The sequence below is a fragment of the Castanea sativa genome, chromosome 2 (assembly GCF_040712315.1).
Source record: "Castanea sativa cultivar Marrone di Chiusa Pesio chromosome 2, ASM4071231v1".
NCBI lineage: Eukaryota > Viridiplantae > Streptophyta > Magnoliopsida > Fagales > Fagaceae > Castanea > Castanea sativa.
Genome location: NC_134014.1, coordinates 47,347,411 through 47,365,619, shown reverse-complemented (window position 1 = coordinate 47,365,619; position 18,209 = coordinate 47,347,411). Strand labels below are relative to the sequence as shown.

The 18,209-nt window shown below is 36.7% G+C and overlaps 2 protein-coding genes across 4 annotated transcripts; both read left to right on the top strand.

Moving 5' to 3' along the window:
* The first annotated feature begins 5,062 nt into the window (after nucleotides 1-5,062).
* LOC142626272 (scarecrow-like protein 15) lies at nucleotides 5,063-7,300 on the top strand. Its single transcript, XM_075800075.1, has one exon. The coding sequence runs from the start codon at nucleotides 5,148-5,150 to the stop codon at nucleotides 6,816-6,818; it is 1,671 nt and encodes a 556-aa protein (XP_075656190.1). The 5' UTR covers nucleotides 5,063-5,147; the 3' UTR covers nucleotides 6,819-7,300.
* A 3,641-nt stretch (nucleotides 7,301-10,941) lies between these two features.
* On the top strand, nucleotides 10,942-17,942 carry LOC142623359 (HVA22-like protein k). Of its 3 annotated transcripts, XR_012842127.1 has the most exons (9): nucleotides 10,955-11,085; nucleotides 12,229-12,287; nucleotides 12,601-12,698; nucleotides 14,938-14,989; nucleotides 16,532-16,595; nucleotides 16,763-16,858; nucleotides 17,329-17,401; nucleotides 17,499-17,723; nucleotides 17,829-17,942. XR_012842127.1 is itself a non-coding variant. In XM_075796756.1 (8 exons), the coding sequence occupies exons 1-8, from the start codon at nucleotides 11,047-11,049 to the stop codon at nucleotides 17,606-17,608; spliced, it is 591 nt and encodes a 196-aa protein (XP_075652871.1). In that variant the 5' UTR covers nucleotides 10,942-11,046; the 3' UTR covers nucleotides 17,609-17,942. The 3 variants fall into 3 exon arrangements, 2 of the variants coding, with proteins under 2 accessions (XP_075652871.1, XP_075652870.1); XM_075796756.1 differs by having other exon boundaries at nucleotides 10,942-11,085; nucleotides 17,499-17,942; XM_075796755.1 differs by having other exon boundaries at nucleotides 17,502-17,942.
* Nucleotides 17,943-18,209: the final 267 nt, after the last annotated feature.

The following is an 18,209-nucleotide window of genomic DNA, read 5'->3' as shown; positions in this document are numbered from 1 at the left end:
TCTTCTTAATGGCATTATCTCATTTAGGAGCAAAAACTCTTTTCTTTTGATGTACGGGCTTGGAAGAAGGATATACGTTTAGACAATGGGTAATGACACTTGGGTCAATACCTAGCATGTCCTCATGACTCCATGAGAACACATCAATGCTCTTCTTTAAGAATTGGACAAGTTCTTGTTTCGTCTTCTTCTTCATGCTTGCTCCAACCCTTGTATACTTATCAGGGTTATTCTTGTCTAGAGGAATGTCTTCCAACACTTTAGTGGGCTCTGCAGTAACTCTTCTCTCCTCTATATTCATCGTTTGCGCATGCTCGTCAATAGCCAACATGGCTAGGTAGCAATCTCTAGCGGTTAATTGATCTCCTTGCACTTGCCCTACTCCATAATCCATTGGGAATTTGACAGATAGGTGGTAGGTGGATATCACTACCTTCCAGCTATTTAAAGTTGGTCTTCCAATGATAGCGTTGTATGAAGACGAATAGTCTACAACAAGGAAATTTACTTCCTTGGTTATCTGTTGTGGATATGCTCCTACCACCACAGGTAATGTAATAGTGCCCACGGGTTGCACTTTCATCCATCCAAATCCTACCAATGGCGAATTTACCGAACGGAGTTGATCTCGTCCAAGCCTCATTTGTTGGAAGGCAAGGCAATACAAAATGTCCACCGAACTCTCATTGTCTACCAACACCCCTCTAGTTGTATAATGAACAATGAGCAAAGTGATGACGATCACATTATCATGTGGGTGGTGAACTCTTTCAGCATCCTCGTCCGTGAATGTAATGGCTTGCTCATCTGCCCCCTCGTCCTTGGGGGTTGTCCAGAGAGTTGGACATTTTTTAACACCTTTAGGTCTGTCTTCCTTGACTTGGAAGATTGCCCTGTTGATGTTCCTCCTATAATAACTATTATTTCTCCAAGTGGGGGCCGCGACGACTCTTCTACTTTTCCCTTCAACTTCTCGTCCTTGTGATCTCGTCCAAGAAAGTTTCTCAATTTTCCTTACTTGATGAGATTCTCTATCTGCTGCTTCAAGTCAAAACACTTGTCTGTGTCATGCTTGTGATCTTTGTGGAAGTGGCAATACTTATTCCTATTACGCTTGTCGGGATCTCCCTTCAGTTTTTTCGGCCACTTCAAGGATGGGTCGTCCTTGATTTGCATAAGTACTTGATCGAGCAGAACATTCAAAGGCGTATAATGCTACTTTCGTCCTGAGGACGAACTTGCCTTCTTGTTATCTCTGTTCTTTTTTGCTCTTGTTTGAGCCTTCTTTGGGCAAGGGCCTTGTTCCGGATGACGTTGGAACTCTGCTTCCATTTGTTCTGCCTTCTTCCTTTTTTTGGCAATGATCACGTCTTCTGCAGTCATAAAGCTTTAGGCTAAATGGACAAGTTTAGCCATGGTCTGTGGTTCTTGTTCATAAAGTTTGTGTATGAATAAATCTGCACTAACTCCATTGTAGAAGGCTGCTAACAACAACTTGTTGTCCATCTTGTCCATCGTCAAGGCTTCCTTGTTGAAACGAGTAATGAAGGACCACAAACTTTCATTATCTCCTTGCTTTATGGTCAACAGGTTGGACAAGGAGCATTTATGCCTTTGTCCTCCGATAAAGTTGTTGACGAACAACTTACTCAACTCCTCAAAAGAACCAACAATATTCGAAAGTATTTTGCTAAACTACACTCGTGCTGGCTCCTTAAGGGTGGTTGGGAAGGCCCTACACATTATCTCATCAGGAACTCCTTGAAGGTGCATTGTGATCTTCAAAGTTGCAATATGGTCACACGGATCATGCGTTCCATCATAAGAGTCCAAAGAGGGCATCTTGAACTTGGAAGGCAAGGGATGACTGTTGATGGAAGCTATGAAGGGGGAATCAGTTCGATGAACCAAGTCTTCTACATGATTCGCTCTTCTCATACTCTCCTTCATCTCGTCTATGGCCTTCCTCTTTTGATCCATCACCCTTTCCAAGTGTGGCACCCTTCGTGAAGTGGTACCCCTTGAGTGGCTCTCATACTCAGCATTTTCTCCTTCCCTAACTCCTTGACTTTGGGCTTGTCCTTCCACGCATGTTTCATGACGTTGTCTTAAATTAATCTCCCTAGTCAACTCCTGATTCTGACGGGTTAACTCCGCCATAGCGGCTACCATGGACTGCATTTGTTGGATGGAAGGCGGTTGCATGATAGGTGTCGATTGACGATCACGGTTAGGATGACTAAAAGCGTTTCCACTCTCCTGATGACCTGGACTAGTGGCTATTGACCTTGTACGGACCATACAGCCTTTTGTCCAAGAAAGATAATTTGTAACGTACAAATTGAACTCCTTCCCACAAATGGTGCCAACTGATGATGCATGGAAAATCAGTAGGCTGAATGCTCCGAGCTTTAATAGGCTAGTAATTGCTTGGAATGCTTGAAAAGAAAAAGACACAAGATCAAAGGAGACCAGGATGAACTGGCCAAGAACCCTCCGATGCTTAATTTAGTTTTTTTCTCTGGAACTCAAGAATTCCAACTTTTTAGGAGTAGTGAAAACTTACTTTCATTTGATGTTGATGAGTCCTTATATAATGAGTTTTGGAGTGGTTACTTGTTTAGTAACTTTCCCTATATTTGTGGAAGTTAAGAGGTTCAAACTTAACTTCCACAACTGTTATAAAAGTTAGAATGTTTAATCTTATCTCCTAAAACTGCCATTGGAAGTTAAGTAATTAGTAGCGGTGAACAAGGATTCGATTCATGTTTCAAAATAGTTATACGTGGTCCAAATTACAAGCTTTTGTAGATAAATCCATTTCTGGGAATTTCCTAAGTATTAGGGGGTCGTCCGGGTGCTTATGTCCATAGACGACCTTCTTATGTCCATAGATGACCTTCTTATTTTGTGCTGACCTTTGGCTCTGGACGACTCTTGTGGACGAATTGGAGATGGTTTAATTTTTTAGTTCCCATCATTTATTATTATTATTATTATTATTTTGCCTTTTATTTTGTGGGAGTGAGATAAAAAAGAAACTATAAGTAGGAATTAATTAAATAGATGGACAGATGACAAATTTGGTTTGTGGAGTATAAAGTGGCAAGAGAATGAGATAAAGGATTTGATCTCGCAAGATTTCTACTAGTGATCCTAATTCAACTCAACCATCAATCGAATGATTCAAATTTGATTTCCTTTTAAATTCTTATTTACTTTTTTATTAGTCACCGAAATAAACATGAAAAACAACTAGCATAGACCAAAAGATAAATTATTCAAGAAGTTTATATATAAATTTAACCAAAAAAGAGAATAAATTTTTATCTAAACTTGTTGATTTTTCGTAGTTAAAGAATTTGAAATACCATGGAATCCTTGACGACCTCTTTTAGTTCCTTTTTATGTTAAAGTTATATGGTGAGGATGATTAGTGAAGGAAGAAGACTTACCAAATGGCTTTTACTCTGCCAAGTGGAATTTCGAGGGGGATACTAGTGTTAATCTCTGATTTAAAGTTTAAAGTTTTAAAGTTGTAGACTATCCTCTCAAAGTACTTAATTATAGCACTTTCGCTTAGCCTTTATCGACGAATAAGTAAAGTTGAGGTGGTGGAGTTTTTCTTTCGCCTTTGGGCCTGTTTTGAACTTTTGTGGGCCCTAAACCTATTACTCCTAATTACAGTGGGGCCGACAAAACAAAAAGAACTTTAACGCAAACTATTTGACTTGTTTGTCGTTTTTTAGTTGATATTAACTTTGATATGAAGTGGTTGGTACTTAGAACTTGCTAATTAAAACGTAGTTCATGCTTTCATAGGATTATGAGTGTGTATTTGACTATTTTCCTTTTCACCCTTTCTTGTTTTGCAATTGCACTAGCGTCCAAGAGCACCTATCATTCAGGAAAAGAAAGATACTCTCCCTCTCTCTCAGATGAAAAGGCTTTGATAGAGTTGACTGACATGATTTTACGATGTAATGATATTAATGAAATGCCACGATACTTATCTGGATTTTCACAAACAAAATTTGAAGTACTCAATATATATAATTTCAGATTTGAGTATGCAATCAATCTTTTTTAGATGTCACTTATTTCTTGGAAAAGTTTTTTCCAATCAATTTTAAATAGAAGAACAAAAAACTTGGTTATAATTTTAGCTTTATTTTTTACAAACTTTTGTGTACTGTCATCAGATATTTGTGGGCCACGCATACCATCCTTTGCACATAAAGGGGTGTTCAGGAATTTTGCAAAGGATACCTTGGTTGTTAAAATTGAAAAACTAAGATTGGTTAGAGCTAGTAGAGTACTAGTATTAGAGGCTGTAAAAATCTCCGGTTACTATTTTAAAAACCAAGACATTAAATTAGAGCTTCAACCAACCCATATATGGGTTTGTAAAAATTGTTAGCATCAATGAACTATAAGGTTGTGAATATACAACTCTATAAATTGTAAACAAAAATATTGATATTTCTTTCATATTTTAAAGAGAAACATCATTTTTTATATCATTTGATTGTGTAATTTATATTATTTTAATAAGTTGTATATAAAAATAAAAATATTAGGTAAGTTATAATATAAACTAGTAAAATAGATAAAATATGTTTTGAGGTTGTAAAATAAGAATTTCTTAACAAACCCGAATCTTAATGCCCAAAGCGAATACTACCAAATGAATCTCTCAATTAGCAAACGTTAGCTCTATTATGGTTCTAGTGCTTAGTGCTTGCTGCTTGCATAAAGCAAGTCCACAGTATACAACAGGATCTATCAGAGGAGCAACTCTGGAATTGCATGGGCTATAGCTCTCTCTAGCTGGTCGTGAGAGTTGAGAGAGCGAAAAAGCGAGAATCACAAAAAGCAAAGACAAAAGCATGATTAGTAACTTGAATTAGAAGCTTCAAAGAGATAAAGGCAATCTTCTGACTTGTGTCGAGCATGTCATGCATGTATCTTTTATTATACATTCCCATTATACCAAATACCCCATACATGACACATCCACCCCATGCACACACGCAAAGATAAAAAGCCAACAATGATGACCACTAAAAGCTCCTCACCCATTCCACACTTTGAAGAGAAACAAAGCACTCTGAGCTCCGTTTCTCAACTTTCTAAACACTTTAGCGATGAGAGTTCCAGCCAATTCCCCACAAACCAATAACCAATCTCCGAACCCAAAACCGGTTCTTTCCAACAACACCAGCAGAAATATCGGTTTCCACAGCCCTACGAACACTCCAAATAGCCTGTGCTACGAACCCACCTCGGTTCTTGACCTTCGCCGGAGCCCGAGCCCCGTCAAGGAAAAGCCGGCCTCCACGACCGAAATTCCGGGTCGTCTCGACGTTCTGTCTCGGCCAGAAGACCCGCTCGACTGGGACGAACAAGTGCTGCATAATCTGGACTGGGATTCAATCATAAGGGACATTGATTTACTACATCATGAAGACCCAGTTCCTTCTTTGAGGACTATTCTCCAATCCAATCCTTGTGATCCTCATCAGGTTGTTCAATTGCCAGAGCTTCCTCACCCTCAGCCCTTCGATCCCACTCAGTTTGTGCACACTGATTTCATCTGTGACGTCAATTACTCCACTCAAAACCTGGCTGATCTCCACAACTCCAACCCCTTTGATTTGACCCACGAGTTTCATCATACAAGCCTCAACGGTTTCGAGTCAGTAGAGGAGCTTCTTCGAGCTGTGGACTGCTTTGACTCGAACCAGTTACAACTCGCCCAGGGAATATTGGAGCGGCTCAATCAACGCCATCGAGCTCCAGTGGGAAAACCGCTCCAACGAGCTGCCTTTTACTTCAGAGAAGCTTTCCAGAGCCTACTCACCAACGGTACAAACCGAACAACTCGACTCTCTTCCTGGTCAGAAATTGTCCAGACAATCAAAACCTACAAGGCCTTCTCTGGAATCTCACCGATCCCTTTGTTCTCTCACTTCACTACCAACCAAGCCCTCCTTGAAGCTTTTCAAGGCTCCACTTTCCTCCACGTTGTCGACTTCGACATCGGACTTGGTGGCCAATACGCTTCCTTCATGAAAGAGATCTCCGAAAGGGCTGAGTCTTGCAAAGCCACTAACAATAATATTCCATCAGTGTTTCTTCGAATCACTGCTATCGTGCCCGAAGAATACGCCCTCGAGAGCAGACTGATCAAAGAAAACCTCTCACAGTTCGCCCAAGAACTCAAAATCAGACTCCAGGTTGATCTTATTCACTTACGTACCTTCGAATCGCTATCTTTCAAAGCTATAAAATTCATGAATGGAGAGAAGACCGCTTTTCTTTTGTCACCAACTATCTTTCGCCGTCTTGGTTCCACCAACAACATAGCCGCTTTTCTCAGCGATCTCAGGACTGTCTCTCCAAACGTCGTGGTTCTCGTGGACAACGAAGGCTGGACAGAGAGCGGGTCAGCGTCGTTTCGGCGCAACTTTGTGAACAGCCTTGAGTTCTACGCCTTGATGCTTGAGTCTCTTGATGCTTCCGTTGGAGGCGGTGGCGTTGGCGGCGACTGGGTGAGGAAAATTGAGATGGTGTTGCTGAGGCCGAGGATTTTGGCGGCGGTGGAGGCGGCGGGGAGGAGAGTCGCTCCGTGGAAGGACGTGTTCTATGGGGCGGGAATGAAGCCTGTACAGTTGAGTCAGTTTGCAGACTTTCAAGCTGAGTGTTTGTTGGGGAAAGTACAGGTTAGGGGCTTCCAAGTCGGAAAGCGGCATGCCGAGTTGGTGCTTTGCTGGCGTGATAGGCCGATGGTCGCCACATCAGCTTGGAAGTGTTAATAGCGTAATAAATAATTTTATTATTATCTCATGAATCGGTTATATGCATTTTATTTTATATAATGTGAAATGCATATACTGATCCATGAAATAAAATACCTTATCGATAGTGATGATCATGGTGGTTTCTCAAGTTATTTACCGGTGTATGTATATGTAATGTCTTTCTTGTGCAAGAGGAACATTATATGCCCGGTTGTAATTTTTTTTTTCCTTTGTTAGTAAAAGGGCTTTTTTAAGGGGGTTAGGATGGAGAATTATAAGTTTAGATATAGGGGGATTGGAATGTAACCTGTATTTAGCCCTGACCATTTTGTTTCTTTCTATGGTAGTTTCCTTTAAAGTGTTGTTAGAGAGGAAGAAGAGCTAAATGCTGGCTACTGTCTGCCTCTTTGTTTTATATATTGTCCTTACAGATAAGGCCTTCGTTTGTTGCCAGATTAACATGTTTGGGAAATTATATGTATCAATTTGCCCATCCATACTTGGAACTTTTTTTTGTCCATTTCTTTCTTCTTTCTTCTTTTTTTCTTTATTCCTTTTCGTTTTCTTTTTTCCTTCTGTGTTTCTTTTTTTTTTTTTAGGGATCTTTTTCTTTCTCCCCCTTTTCTTTTAGTATTATAAGACCCTCTTCTCTTGAAATGGGTCATTTTCATGATTCAAATTCAATATCACAATCTAAAAATATATATCTAGTATTATGTCAGTTATAATTTTAAATGATTAACAAGTTGGAAATAAAATCTTAATCGTGAAATTAAGAGAATTTGCTCCCCTTTTTTAAGCACGGAAATAATTTTGATTACTTAGACTTGAAATGAATCGTTAATGTTTCACATGTTACTATTTTTAGGTATGCACATGTATCATATGTTTTGAATTACTACCTTTTTTATGCTTTAAATGAATCCTTGTGAGTGAATTTCCCCCAAAAATGAGCATGAATTCCTGTAGTGAATTATTCCTTAAGAATGGAGGTTCTCGCAGAATTTAGGTTGAACTCAACCAATATGCCTAGATACTCTTGTTTTTTAATGTATGCTATTTGTGCAATCAGAAGTATTGGAACGAAAATTCAACTACTTTATTTATTTATTTATTTTTATCTAATGTTAAAGCTTAAATTTGTTGCATCGGTTATTAGTTGACACACAATCATAGCTAGCTGTCAAAGTAAACAAAAGACTGTTCTATCAAAAACGAATTCGATGGCAGTTTTACATGCATACTACCATGGAAATATTGATCCAAGTTCAAAGTATAATAGAAGTGTGATCTCAGTTAAACAGGTTTGGGCTTAGAATTCTTTGATCATGGTAAGGAATCAGCAATGGTATTAACAAAAAAGTAGTAGAGATGGGATTCATGATTGATTGGATCGGATTAGGTTCATTCCAATCAAACAAGAGCCAAAATGCGTCATTTCTTTCTCTGGCATCCGCAATAACAAGTTCACAACTACTGCCTGCCATGTCTTAGACGGGCATGACAGGCACAGCATATACTCTTTTTGCCTTTTGGGTTAGTGCAGGCAGCATATTGATATATTTCCTCCACATACTATACAGTCTATACTTTATTCTTTCAGTTCAAGAGGCCTGGTTTTTATTATAAAAATAAGGCTCTCTTTTTGAATGGCTTTTCCAGGGGTTCCTTACACCCAAATGGGCCAATGATGGACCTAAGAGAGAAAAGCCCAAAACATCTTTTTTTCTTGGGCTTAAGAACTTGACCCGACGCCCTGACGCTCACATACATTTTTTACGAAAGTATACGTGCCTCACAAAATGATACTAACATTTTCACACCATATTCCTTCCTTATTTTTTTTGAGTTGCGATGAGTTACAGTATAAATTAAAAAGTTTTATGTACACTAAAATTTTATAATATTTTTATAACACCAACTGATTAGTTTTTTATGTAGGCCAAGATCAAACTATAGATTTCTAATTCGAAGATAATAGAGTTTACTAATTGAGTTAATTAAAAATTATCATTTGTTTTTAATTATGATGAGTATGCTATAATTTTATTTCATTTTGACACATAGCAGTATGACACCTTCGCTTTTGCAAAAACATTGTGAGATTTATTGTGTTCGAATAAAAAAAAGTTAATTTTTCTATCTTATTGGCAATTTATAAAGCTATTGAGAAGTATTATTTTTAAAAGTCACGTGACTTATTATTTGAAGATAATTTGGGGTGGTTCTCCTATTCTTTACACCTACCCCTCTCTCACTTTGGGGTTGGTTTTTTTTTTTTTTTTTTTTTCCCACCCCTTTGTTCTAGCTTATATATCCATGGATACCCATCTTGCGGAATTAATGTGTTTTTTTTAAATATAATTTATTAAAAATTTATTTTGAATATGGTTAAATTAAAACTATAAAACATTAAAAAAATTATAAATTACAAAACTCTCTCAAAACATAACAATACAACAATTCAATTATTAAGAAATACAGAAACAATTCAAATATAACAATACAACAATTAAAAAATAGAAAAAATTTCAATCTTAAAACATAAAAAAATAAATTTAATAATGCAATATCAAATAATATCATAAATTTATACTTTGATGGCTAAAAATACCAATATATGTCTTATAAAAAAACCTATAAAAATATATTTTTAATTTTTCAAATATATACGAGACTGATATGGGGGAAAATGTTAATCCTCATTTAAGCCCCATTTGTTATACAGGTCAAGTAAAAACCGTCCATTAAGTGCGGGTATCCGCAGGCGTGTTTAAATTGCCGGAGCTAAACTATTTTGTCTTTATTTCTTACTAACTTGTAACATCATGCATATGCATGGATATACTTAAAGATATACAATAAGAGCATCCGTAGAAAATGTTGAAAAAAAAATGTCATTTTGCCACACCAAAAGCATACTTTATTATTTTACCACATCATTTTATAACATCTCATTTATCAGATGTTTTATTCTTCAATTCTATACATTAAAATAATGTTTACATGACATTAAAATAATATATTAAATTCCTCCCCCATCATCATCATCAACAACACCAACAACGACAACTACAACAACAACCAGAAAAATTGTTGCGGCCACAATCACCAGAGGAAAAAAAAAAAAAAAACACAACCACCAAAATCAACCCACAACCGCCGCCGAATCCACCGATTTGCCCATCACCAGCCGATTTGCCATCACCACCACTGATTCGCCCATCACCAGCTGACCCACCCACCACCACTGATCCGCCCATCACCATCTCAACCCACCCACCGCCATAACCCACAACCCGAACCCACCTACCACCGATTTGCCCATCTGAACCCACCCATTACCCAACCACCCATCAAACTATAGCCAAAAAAAGTGAACGGAAAAAAGAAAAAAGGAAAAAAAAAGAACCTGAAGCAAAATAGAGAAGACAGATGGTCAGTGGCGTCAAGTGGTGGTCTTTGGTGAGATCAGCAGCGTCGAGTGGTGGCCTTTGGTGATCGGTGTGCTGTGGAAGACGAATAGAGAAGACAAAGATGAAAAGACGAAGAGAGATATCTATGATGAGGAGAGAGAAAACGGAATAAAATAACAATATATATTTTGTCATGGCTTGTCCGTGGCAAATTGGAAGGATACTATAGCATGTTGCAAAAATTTGTCACATTTAGCACATTTGATAAAAGGGGTTTTTTGGTGTTTGGTGTACCAAATATTTGGCATTTGGCACATTTGCTGTGGATGCTCTAAGATGTATAATATAATTCATATATATAATTTAAATACTATTGATAGTCATTTTTATATTTTATTAATTCTTTTAAAAAATTTATAAGGATATTATTAGGTATAAAATGTAAATTGTCCATACTTTTAAAAAAAAAATTATTGTGAAACACTTTTTTTTTTAGGATTCATTTATTTTAGATTTTTTGATTTTTGTACTTAATAATTCACTTGAATAAATATTTATAATGTGATCATACATTTGATTCTAAAATTAAAAAATAAAATATTTTAATAACAAATAATTTAGGACACATTAATTCTATAGCTTGAAATTTTAATTTTAATTTCTCTGTATTTCAGCTATTATTATATAATAATATATATAGAATATATAGATGGGCGCCTGACAACACCGTTTCTTTTTTAGATTCTCACGTCTGTTTTTATTTTTGTTTTTTTCTATCAGACGAACAGAGTAATAATAATATACCTCATTGAAAATTTAGAGAGTATATGGAAATGGCTCTTCTCGGATCCCACATTCCAAGCGAGGTAAGAATCATCTTCTCCCTCTCTTTCAATGCCTGTTCGTTTTTCACTCTCTCTTTAGCTAGGGTTTCGTACTGTACCTCTCTCTATTTTATAGTCGTAGTGGAATAATGCGATTGTGTTGGCGATTGATAACCATATAATTCTTCATAGATCAAATATCATCATGAAATTATGAATCAGAGTGTGGATTTATTTGTAATAACTGGAACTAGAGGCATGATTTCATTGGAGGCAATGATTACCATAATTCGAAACTTGGCAAATTTTTCAATGTTGTGGTGGACAAATCTTAAAAAAATAGGAATGAAAATGTTTAGGGACTAGAATAAATTTTTTTTTTTTTTGGGAATTTTAGTGTCTTTGTAAGAGTTAGTGAGTTTTTGATGCATGAAGAATTAATTCCTAGCAGATCAATATTGTTGAAAGTGGCTAACTGAAATTTTATTCAAAAGACGGAATAATGATAAATGTCTGTAGAATTAATGAAACAATAGCTATGAGATGCGAAGGCGGATGAAATTGCTGTTAAAAAATGACAGGAGAGTGGAAGTAAATTAGGTTTGCAGAAAGTACGAGCTGATTGAGAGTTTTAGATATTTGATTTAGGAAGGAGCATCTGATCTAAAAACAAGCAAGATAACTATTATGAGATGATTGTTCAGACTTTTGCATAATATCATCTCGATGTCAATCCAAAGCCGAAGTGTGAGATGTTTTTATTTACTTTCAATTGTATTGATTGTGAGTTAGATAAATGAGGACTGATTTAGGGTCTTTGTGGGTGACGTGGTGTGTTTGAGGGAGAATAGAAGAACTTTTTAGGGTCTGAATTGAAAATTTTTTTTATGGGAGTTCAAGAATGTGTTGTTGAAGTTTTTTTCATTTGGGTTTGCATACCAGATGGGGTAGTTCTGAATTTTTAGATATTTCTAGATTTCATTTAAGTTTTGCAAGGGCTTTGCTCTACATAGCTTTCTTTGTACTCTAGTTCCATTTTTGTTTATTATTTTTATAAGTAAATTAATAATTTTTAAGTGAACTAATTACTTAGTTGCTATCATTATTGTATCATGCAGTTTTGGAACTCCTTTGATTTCCCTAACAGGTACATGCTTAAACTGATTTTCAAAATATCTGATGCAGGTGGGGCTGCAGTTGCTTCTTTGTCCTCTTGGTTCTAACATTGTACTTCGAACAGCATGGTGCGCATTAATTAATGTTTGTTTTGACCATATATTTTTAACGCCTTTTTCAAAGCTGTTTGCTCAATTATTTTCATTTTTAGAAGTGTATAATATTGGCAAACAATAACAATTAACGATTCTTGTCAAGGTAAGCCATGACTTCAAATATGTACTTGCAGATTTTTAATTCCTATAGACCATTTTTCATCATATAGGCTCCGATCTTGATCTTTGATGTTTAGTTACTCATATGTGCTTCATCCATTACAAACTAAAATAAAAATACTTATATTTGGTGTGTAATATAATATTTAGCTTTCTGCTTGTGCAGCTGTTCTATTGGGATTGGTTTACCTGTGTACTCTACATTCAAGGCAATTGAGACGAAAGATCAAAATGAGCAACAAAGGATGCTTTTGTATTGGGCAGGTCGCAACTTTTTCCTCCCTTTTTTTTCTTCTTTTCTCAAAATTTTGATAATTTTTCATCCTTATTTGTAAAATTTTAAAATTGTGTTTGTTTTGCACTTCGTTGCAAAAAACTTGGTTATTTTTGTGTCGTATTTTATCATCCTGGCTCTCTAGTAGGCCATCTTATTAATTTTTAGTGAACCTTAAAGCCCAAGAATGTTTCTACTTTATTTGCTGTGTCAGTAGAACCAAAGGCATTCAAAGGTCTGGGAAAGCCTAAGTTGCATTATAGTCTGGTTGACTCTAATTTGTGATGATGTGGACGGTGCCCTGTTTTCATTTTAAACCCTATAGAACACCCTCTTTTTACCTTTTTCTGTTTTGCAAGGCAAGAGTAGTAGAATGAATTTGTGGGGGAGTGACAAATTACGTTGGTTTAATGCTTTGTTTGGTTGGAGGAGTGGAAAATTAATGGGAGAATGGAAAATTGGGAGGATAGAAAAGTTTTGGTCTACCCTCATGTGTGTTTGGTTGGAGGGGTGGAAAAGTGGGAGGGTGGAAAACTCTTTTGTTTGGTTGGAGAGAAAAGTGGGAGGATGAAAAATGTAGTTTATATGAATTGATTATTATGTGAAGAGATGGGAAAGTGAAGAGTAAGTGAGAGCAATAAAGGTGAGGATATTTGTGTAATTTATTACCTACATCATCTTTTCTCCTTAGTTTTCCTCCCAAATTGAAAGGACAAAATTATGTGGGTCCGGAGGGATTATTTTTCACACCATTTTCTCTCTCTTGTTTTCTCTTCTGAACCAAACAAGAGAAAATTTTATTTTCCACCTTATTTTCCTCTCATTCTTTTCCATCCTCCTTGTTTTCACCCCAACCAAACGGGGCCTAATGGAAGTGGTACGTTTGATACTTAGTCTTTTACCAAGAGGTTCAGGGTGCTCCTATTTCCATTTTTCCATGGAAGGGTATTTGGAAAGTGAAGGTTCCTAAAATGGTTGCCTTCTTTATGTGGACAGTAGCTTCACGTTGGATACTTACATTGGATAATCTCATGATAAGGTGTTTGCCTTTAGTGAATTGGTGTTGTATGTGCCGTTGTAATGGGGAATCCATGGACCACCTCCTTCTTCATTGTGTGTTGGCACATGCTTTGTGGGTGTGTATGTTTGAGATTTTTGGGATTCAATGGGTCATGCCAGGCTCTGTTGCGAGTTTATTATCTTGTTGGAGAAATTGGCTTGGGAAATATAGATTAGATATTTGGAATTTGGTTACCAGTTGTTTGATGTGGATTGTTTGGAATCTTTGGATGGAGCAGAATCATTGCTTATTCGAGGATACTGAAAAACCATTGGATTTAAAATATTTTTGCCAGTGAACTCTTTTTGATTGGTCGCATTGTTGGGTTCCTTGGATTGTTCTTCCAGCATAGAGTTCCTTGTTTCTCTTAGAATAGCCTCTTGATCTCTTTGTCTTTTTGCTCTCTTTGTTCCTATGTGTTCATCATCATGAACTCATTGTTTTTTATTATTTTTATCAATAAACTACTCTTATTACCTATAAAAAAAGGAGAGTAGTAGAATCAATTTGGTAAAGGGCTGGTGTAAAACTGTGTCACACTTCATGAAGATGAGTCTGAAAATCTACATACGTGACCTCTAATAGGATTGAAAGGACGGAAGAAAGTGTTTGGTAGCGATCTCCATGCTGTGTATCTCAAAGTTGTAGAATGCGTATGGAGGTTGATCCAAAATTTTGGTGACAAGAATAGAAATGGAAGAGTGAACCATGGAGTCATTTTGGCGTAGCTAGTTCTTGTGGTCTATTCTTTAACTGATGGTGATGATGGGGCACAAAACAATAGCCTTCCCTTATCAATAACCACCTTTTATCAATAGCCTTCCCTTTTTATGCTGTTGATTAGGTCACTAATCTTGGGTGACTTAACCATAGGTTTTATCTTTGCTGATATGAGACAAGCTTTAAGTTACCTGGATGACATTATTTTTTCATGGCTTTTGAAATTCTGAAGGTACATGTCCTTTAATCTTTAGAGAATGCAACTAGTCTGATCCTGTTCATTACTCTTGGGTGACAATTATATGTTTTAAATTTGCCGATAGGGGACAAGTTTAAGTTACCTGGATGATATTATCTTTCGTGCTTGCTGAAAATTTTGAAGTAAATGACTTCTAGCCTCTAGCATGTAACTGATCGATCCCATTCATGTCTGGTTTGATTGCTTGCAGCTTATGGATCTTTCAGCATTGTGGAAGTCTTTTCTGACAAGCTGCTTTCCTGGTATATTCTAAACCCATTTATGTGATTCTAAACCATAATTTCTGGTCACATGAGACTGTTTTTATTTATAAGTTTATATTGGACCTTTTTTGCCCTTGAGAGAGATGTCATATGAAATTTCTAGGCATTGCTTGGTATGGTTGATGATGGTAGACACTTCACGTATTATGTTTACATTCCTCTTAGGTTTAACAGTTTTTTTTAAATTAAGTCTTATGTTCAAGCAGATTCTTTCTTTCTCTTTTGATTTTATAATGTATTTTGATGATTCAATTGGTTATATTATGAGCAACATCAGTGACCTATGTCAATCAAAAACTTTTTGATGAGTTAAAATATATTTGACTCTTGTAAGCATAGTCAAAACAAGCTATTACTTTGGGGACAATTTTATCTTCAGAATGCCATGTGCTGTGCTTCGATTATGTGTTTATACAAGTTGTGTGTATTTTGAAATCTGTATAGCAAACAGCAAGCGCTCAAACATATGTCAAACTCTGATTCCTTGAATTGTACCTCTTTACTTGCATGAAGAGAGCACAATTGATTGGGGTTCACACCTCATGAAATGGAGGTCACTAGCCTGAATCTCCCTTTCTCTCTCTCCTTGCTGCCAAAACTTATTTAACATATTCAAGCAGTTGAGCTGACCCTCACTTTGGATAATCTTATGCTCCATGGTCGCCCCCTGGAAAATCATTGTTGTATGTGCTGTTGTAATGAGGAATCTGTGGATCACCTTCTTATTTTTTGTCCGTTAGCTCATTCTAGGTGGATGCATATGCTTTAGCTGTTTGGGATTGATTTATTGGGTCATGCCAGGTTCGGTTGCAGACTTACTTTGTTGTTGGCACCATTGGCTTGGGAAATATAATTCTGATATTTGGAATTTGGTACTAGGCTGTTTGAGGTGGACTATTTGGACTAAATGTAATTGGCGTTCTTTTGAAGATATTGAGAAATTAATGGCTCAATTGTTAGATTTGTGCCAGCGGACTCTCTTTGATTGGTCTCGGTGTTGGGGTCTTTTGGATTGTTCTACTATTATTTTTTTTCTTGTCTCTTAGAATAGGATTTTGAATCCTTTCTTTCTTTTTGTTGCTATGTTGTTCTTTGTTCACTACCGTGAATTTTGTGTATCTTTTATTCTTTTCTATTAATAATATTACTTTCTTACCTATCAAAAAAGAAAAGAGAAAACTTGTCAGAAAAAGTAATAGCAGAAAATGTGGTTTCAAACACTATCAGCTTTAGTAATTCACGTGATTCATTTGCACAAGGCGGTGAATAACAGATATGACTACTAGTATGAATTTCTTGAGAGACCAATGAGCTATAGCTCAAGTGGCACTTCCTCGGTTCCTCCTTCCATAATAATGGGATGGAGGCTGAGGTTGTACGTTCAAGATTCATTGGGTGCATGTATAACTTACCAATAATAATTAAAAAAAAGAATCCTGAAAGATACACACATTGTCATGAAGTATGAACCAATCCACGTGAACTTGATTGATTTACTCATTCTGTTTTAATTATATGCAGGTGTCCTTTGTACTACCACATGAAGTTTGCATTTCTTGTTTGGCTTCAACTTCCTTCTGCTGATGTGAGTTTAAGCTTATGCTTCTCTTTTGAATATATGGCAACAAGCCAACAAGTACTGGGACAAAAATTGTTATATTCTGCTTCCAACAACTTTTGGTTCCTCTAGACTGCAACATAATTTAGACGTAGGGTGAACTCATTGTTTCATGACTGTTTGCTTTTCACCAGGGGGCCAAGCAAATATACGTGAATTACCTGCGTCCATTCTTTCAGAGACATCAAGCTAGAGTTGATCACATCATGGGTTTTGCATATGGTGAAATGGTAAATTATCTAATTGCTGGTATGTTTTTCCTTAGATAAGCTGTGTGAATGCATCAATCAAGGTATTTGTGTCCTTTCTGTGAATTGTAACATGGGGTAAAGATCAGGTACCATAAATATGCTTTTCTACTTTTTTGGGACAAATTTGAGAAGAAATTGTGATCCCCGATTCCCAACACCTTTAATGGGTTGAACACAAGCCCTCTATCATTGAAAGGCTAGGAAGACCAGTAGCTACTAAGGCTGGTAATACTTATTTTTTTTGGCCGAAGGAAAATAAGGCTGGTAATACTTGATTATGCTGAAACCCTAATATTTTGAGATAACTGATGTGCTTTTACTCGTTCTATATTTCCCCTAGTTAAAAGGGCCTTAAAAGTAATTGGCTTTAGGTTGAATCTGAGAGAACAGTGTGCATGCCTTCTTCTATGTATGAAATGCAGATTTTAAGCCTGTTATTAAATTTGCAGGTTAAACTAATAAGTGCACATCAAGCAGAGATTCAGTTTGTCAGGAACACGCTTGCAAAGATTATGGGATCAGGTGAGGATTGTAGTGGCTTGTAGTGCTTTTGGTCTTTTGCTTAGTCCACCAAATTATTCTCTTTCAGACATTAACTGTTTTACTTGTTCTGGACCAGTAGATCAAATGTTCAGGGGTTCTGTGACACCGGGTCAGCCACAACAGCACAGTGCAATTGAGGGCCCATTAAGGACAGCCTCCGATACTGGCTCAGATCGTGATGATTGATTGATACGTCCCTGTAAATATGCATAATTCTGAATTCTTTTTTCCCCATTTTCAAGGTAGTTTTGTACTTAACAGGAAGAAGAAGAAGAAGAAGAAGAAGAAGATAAGGCCTATAGTAAGTCAAGCTTATAGCTGGTATCACACATTCACAGATTTAGACATCACGATTGTGCTAAAGTTTCTTGCAAGATTTCAGACAATTCGGTTGTTTCTTTTACAGGAAATAGCTGGGGAAAATGATAGGCTTGTATTGCACCTTTAGTGTACATGTGGCTCTTGAAAATTTGTATCAATGCGTGTTTGCCTGAAGTATCACATTTTGTTTTTTGTGATCTGTAGTGAGAGTATTTTGATGATTCCTTCCAATTGATAGTCTATGAACGTGGCTTCCAGTGGGTCATACTCATATACTATACTCCCCCTACCCCCAACCCCAACCCAAAAATAAATTAGGGCAAAAAGGATGGACATTTTTCAAGCAATGGATTTCTCATCATCTTAGTAATTCGTACATCTAACGTCAATTGTCTTAGCTATTAGCCCACTGGTATAGCGTTTGCTCTGTGAGGAAATTTGAGGGTTTTCCTCAGAGCACGAGTAC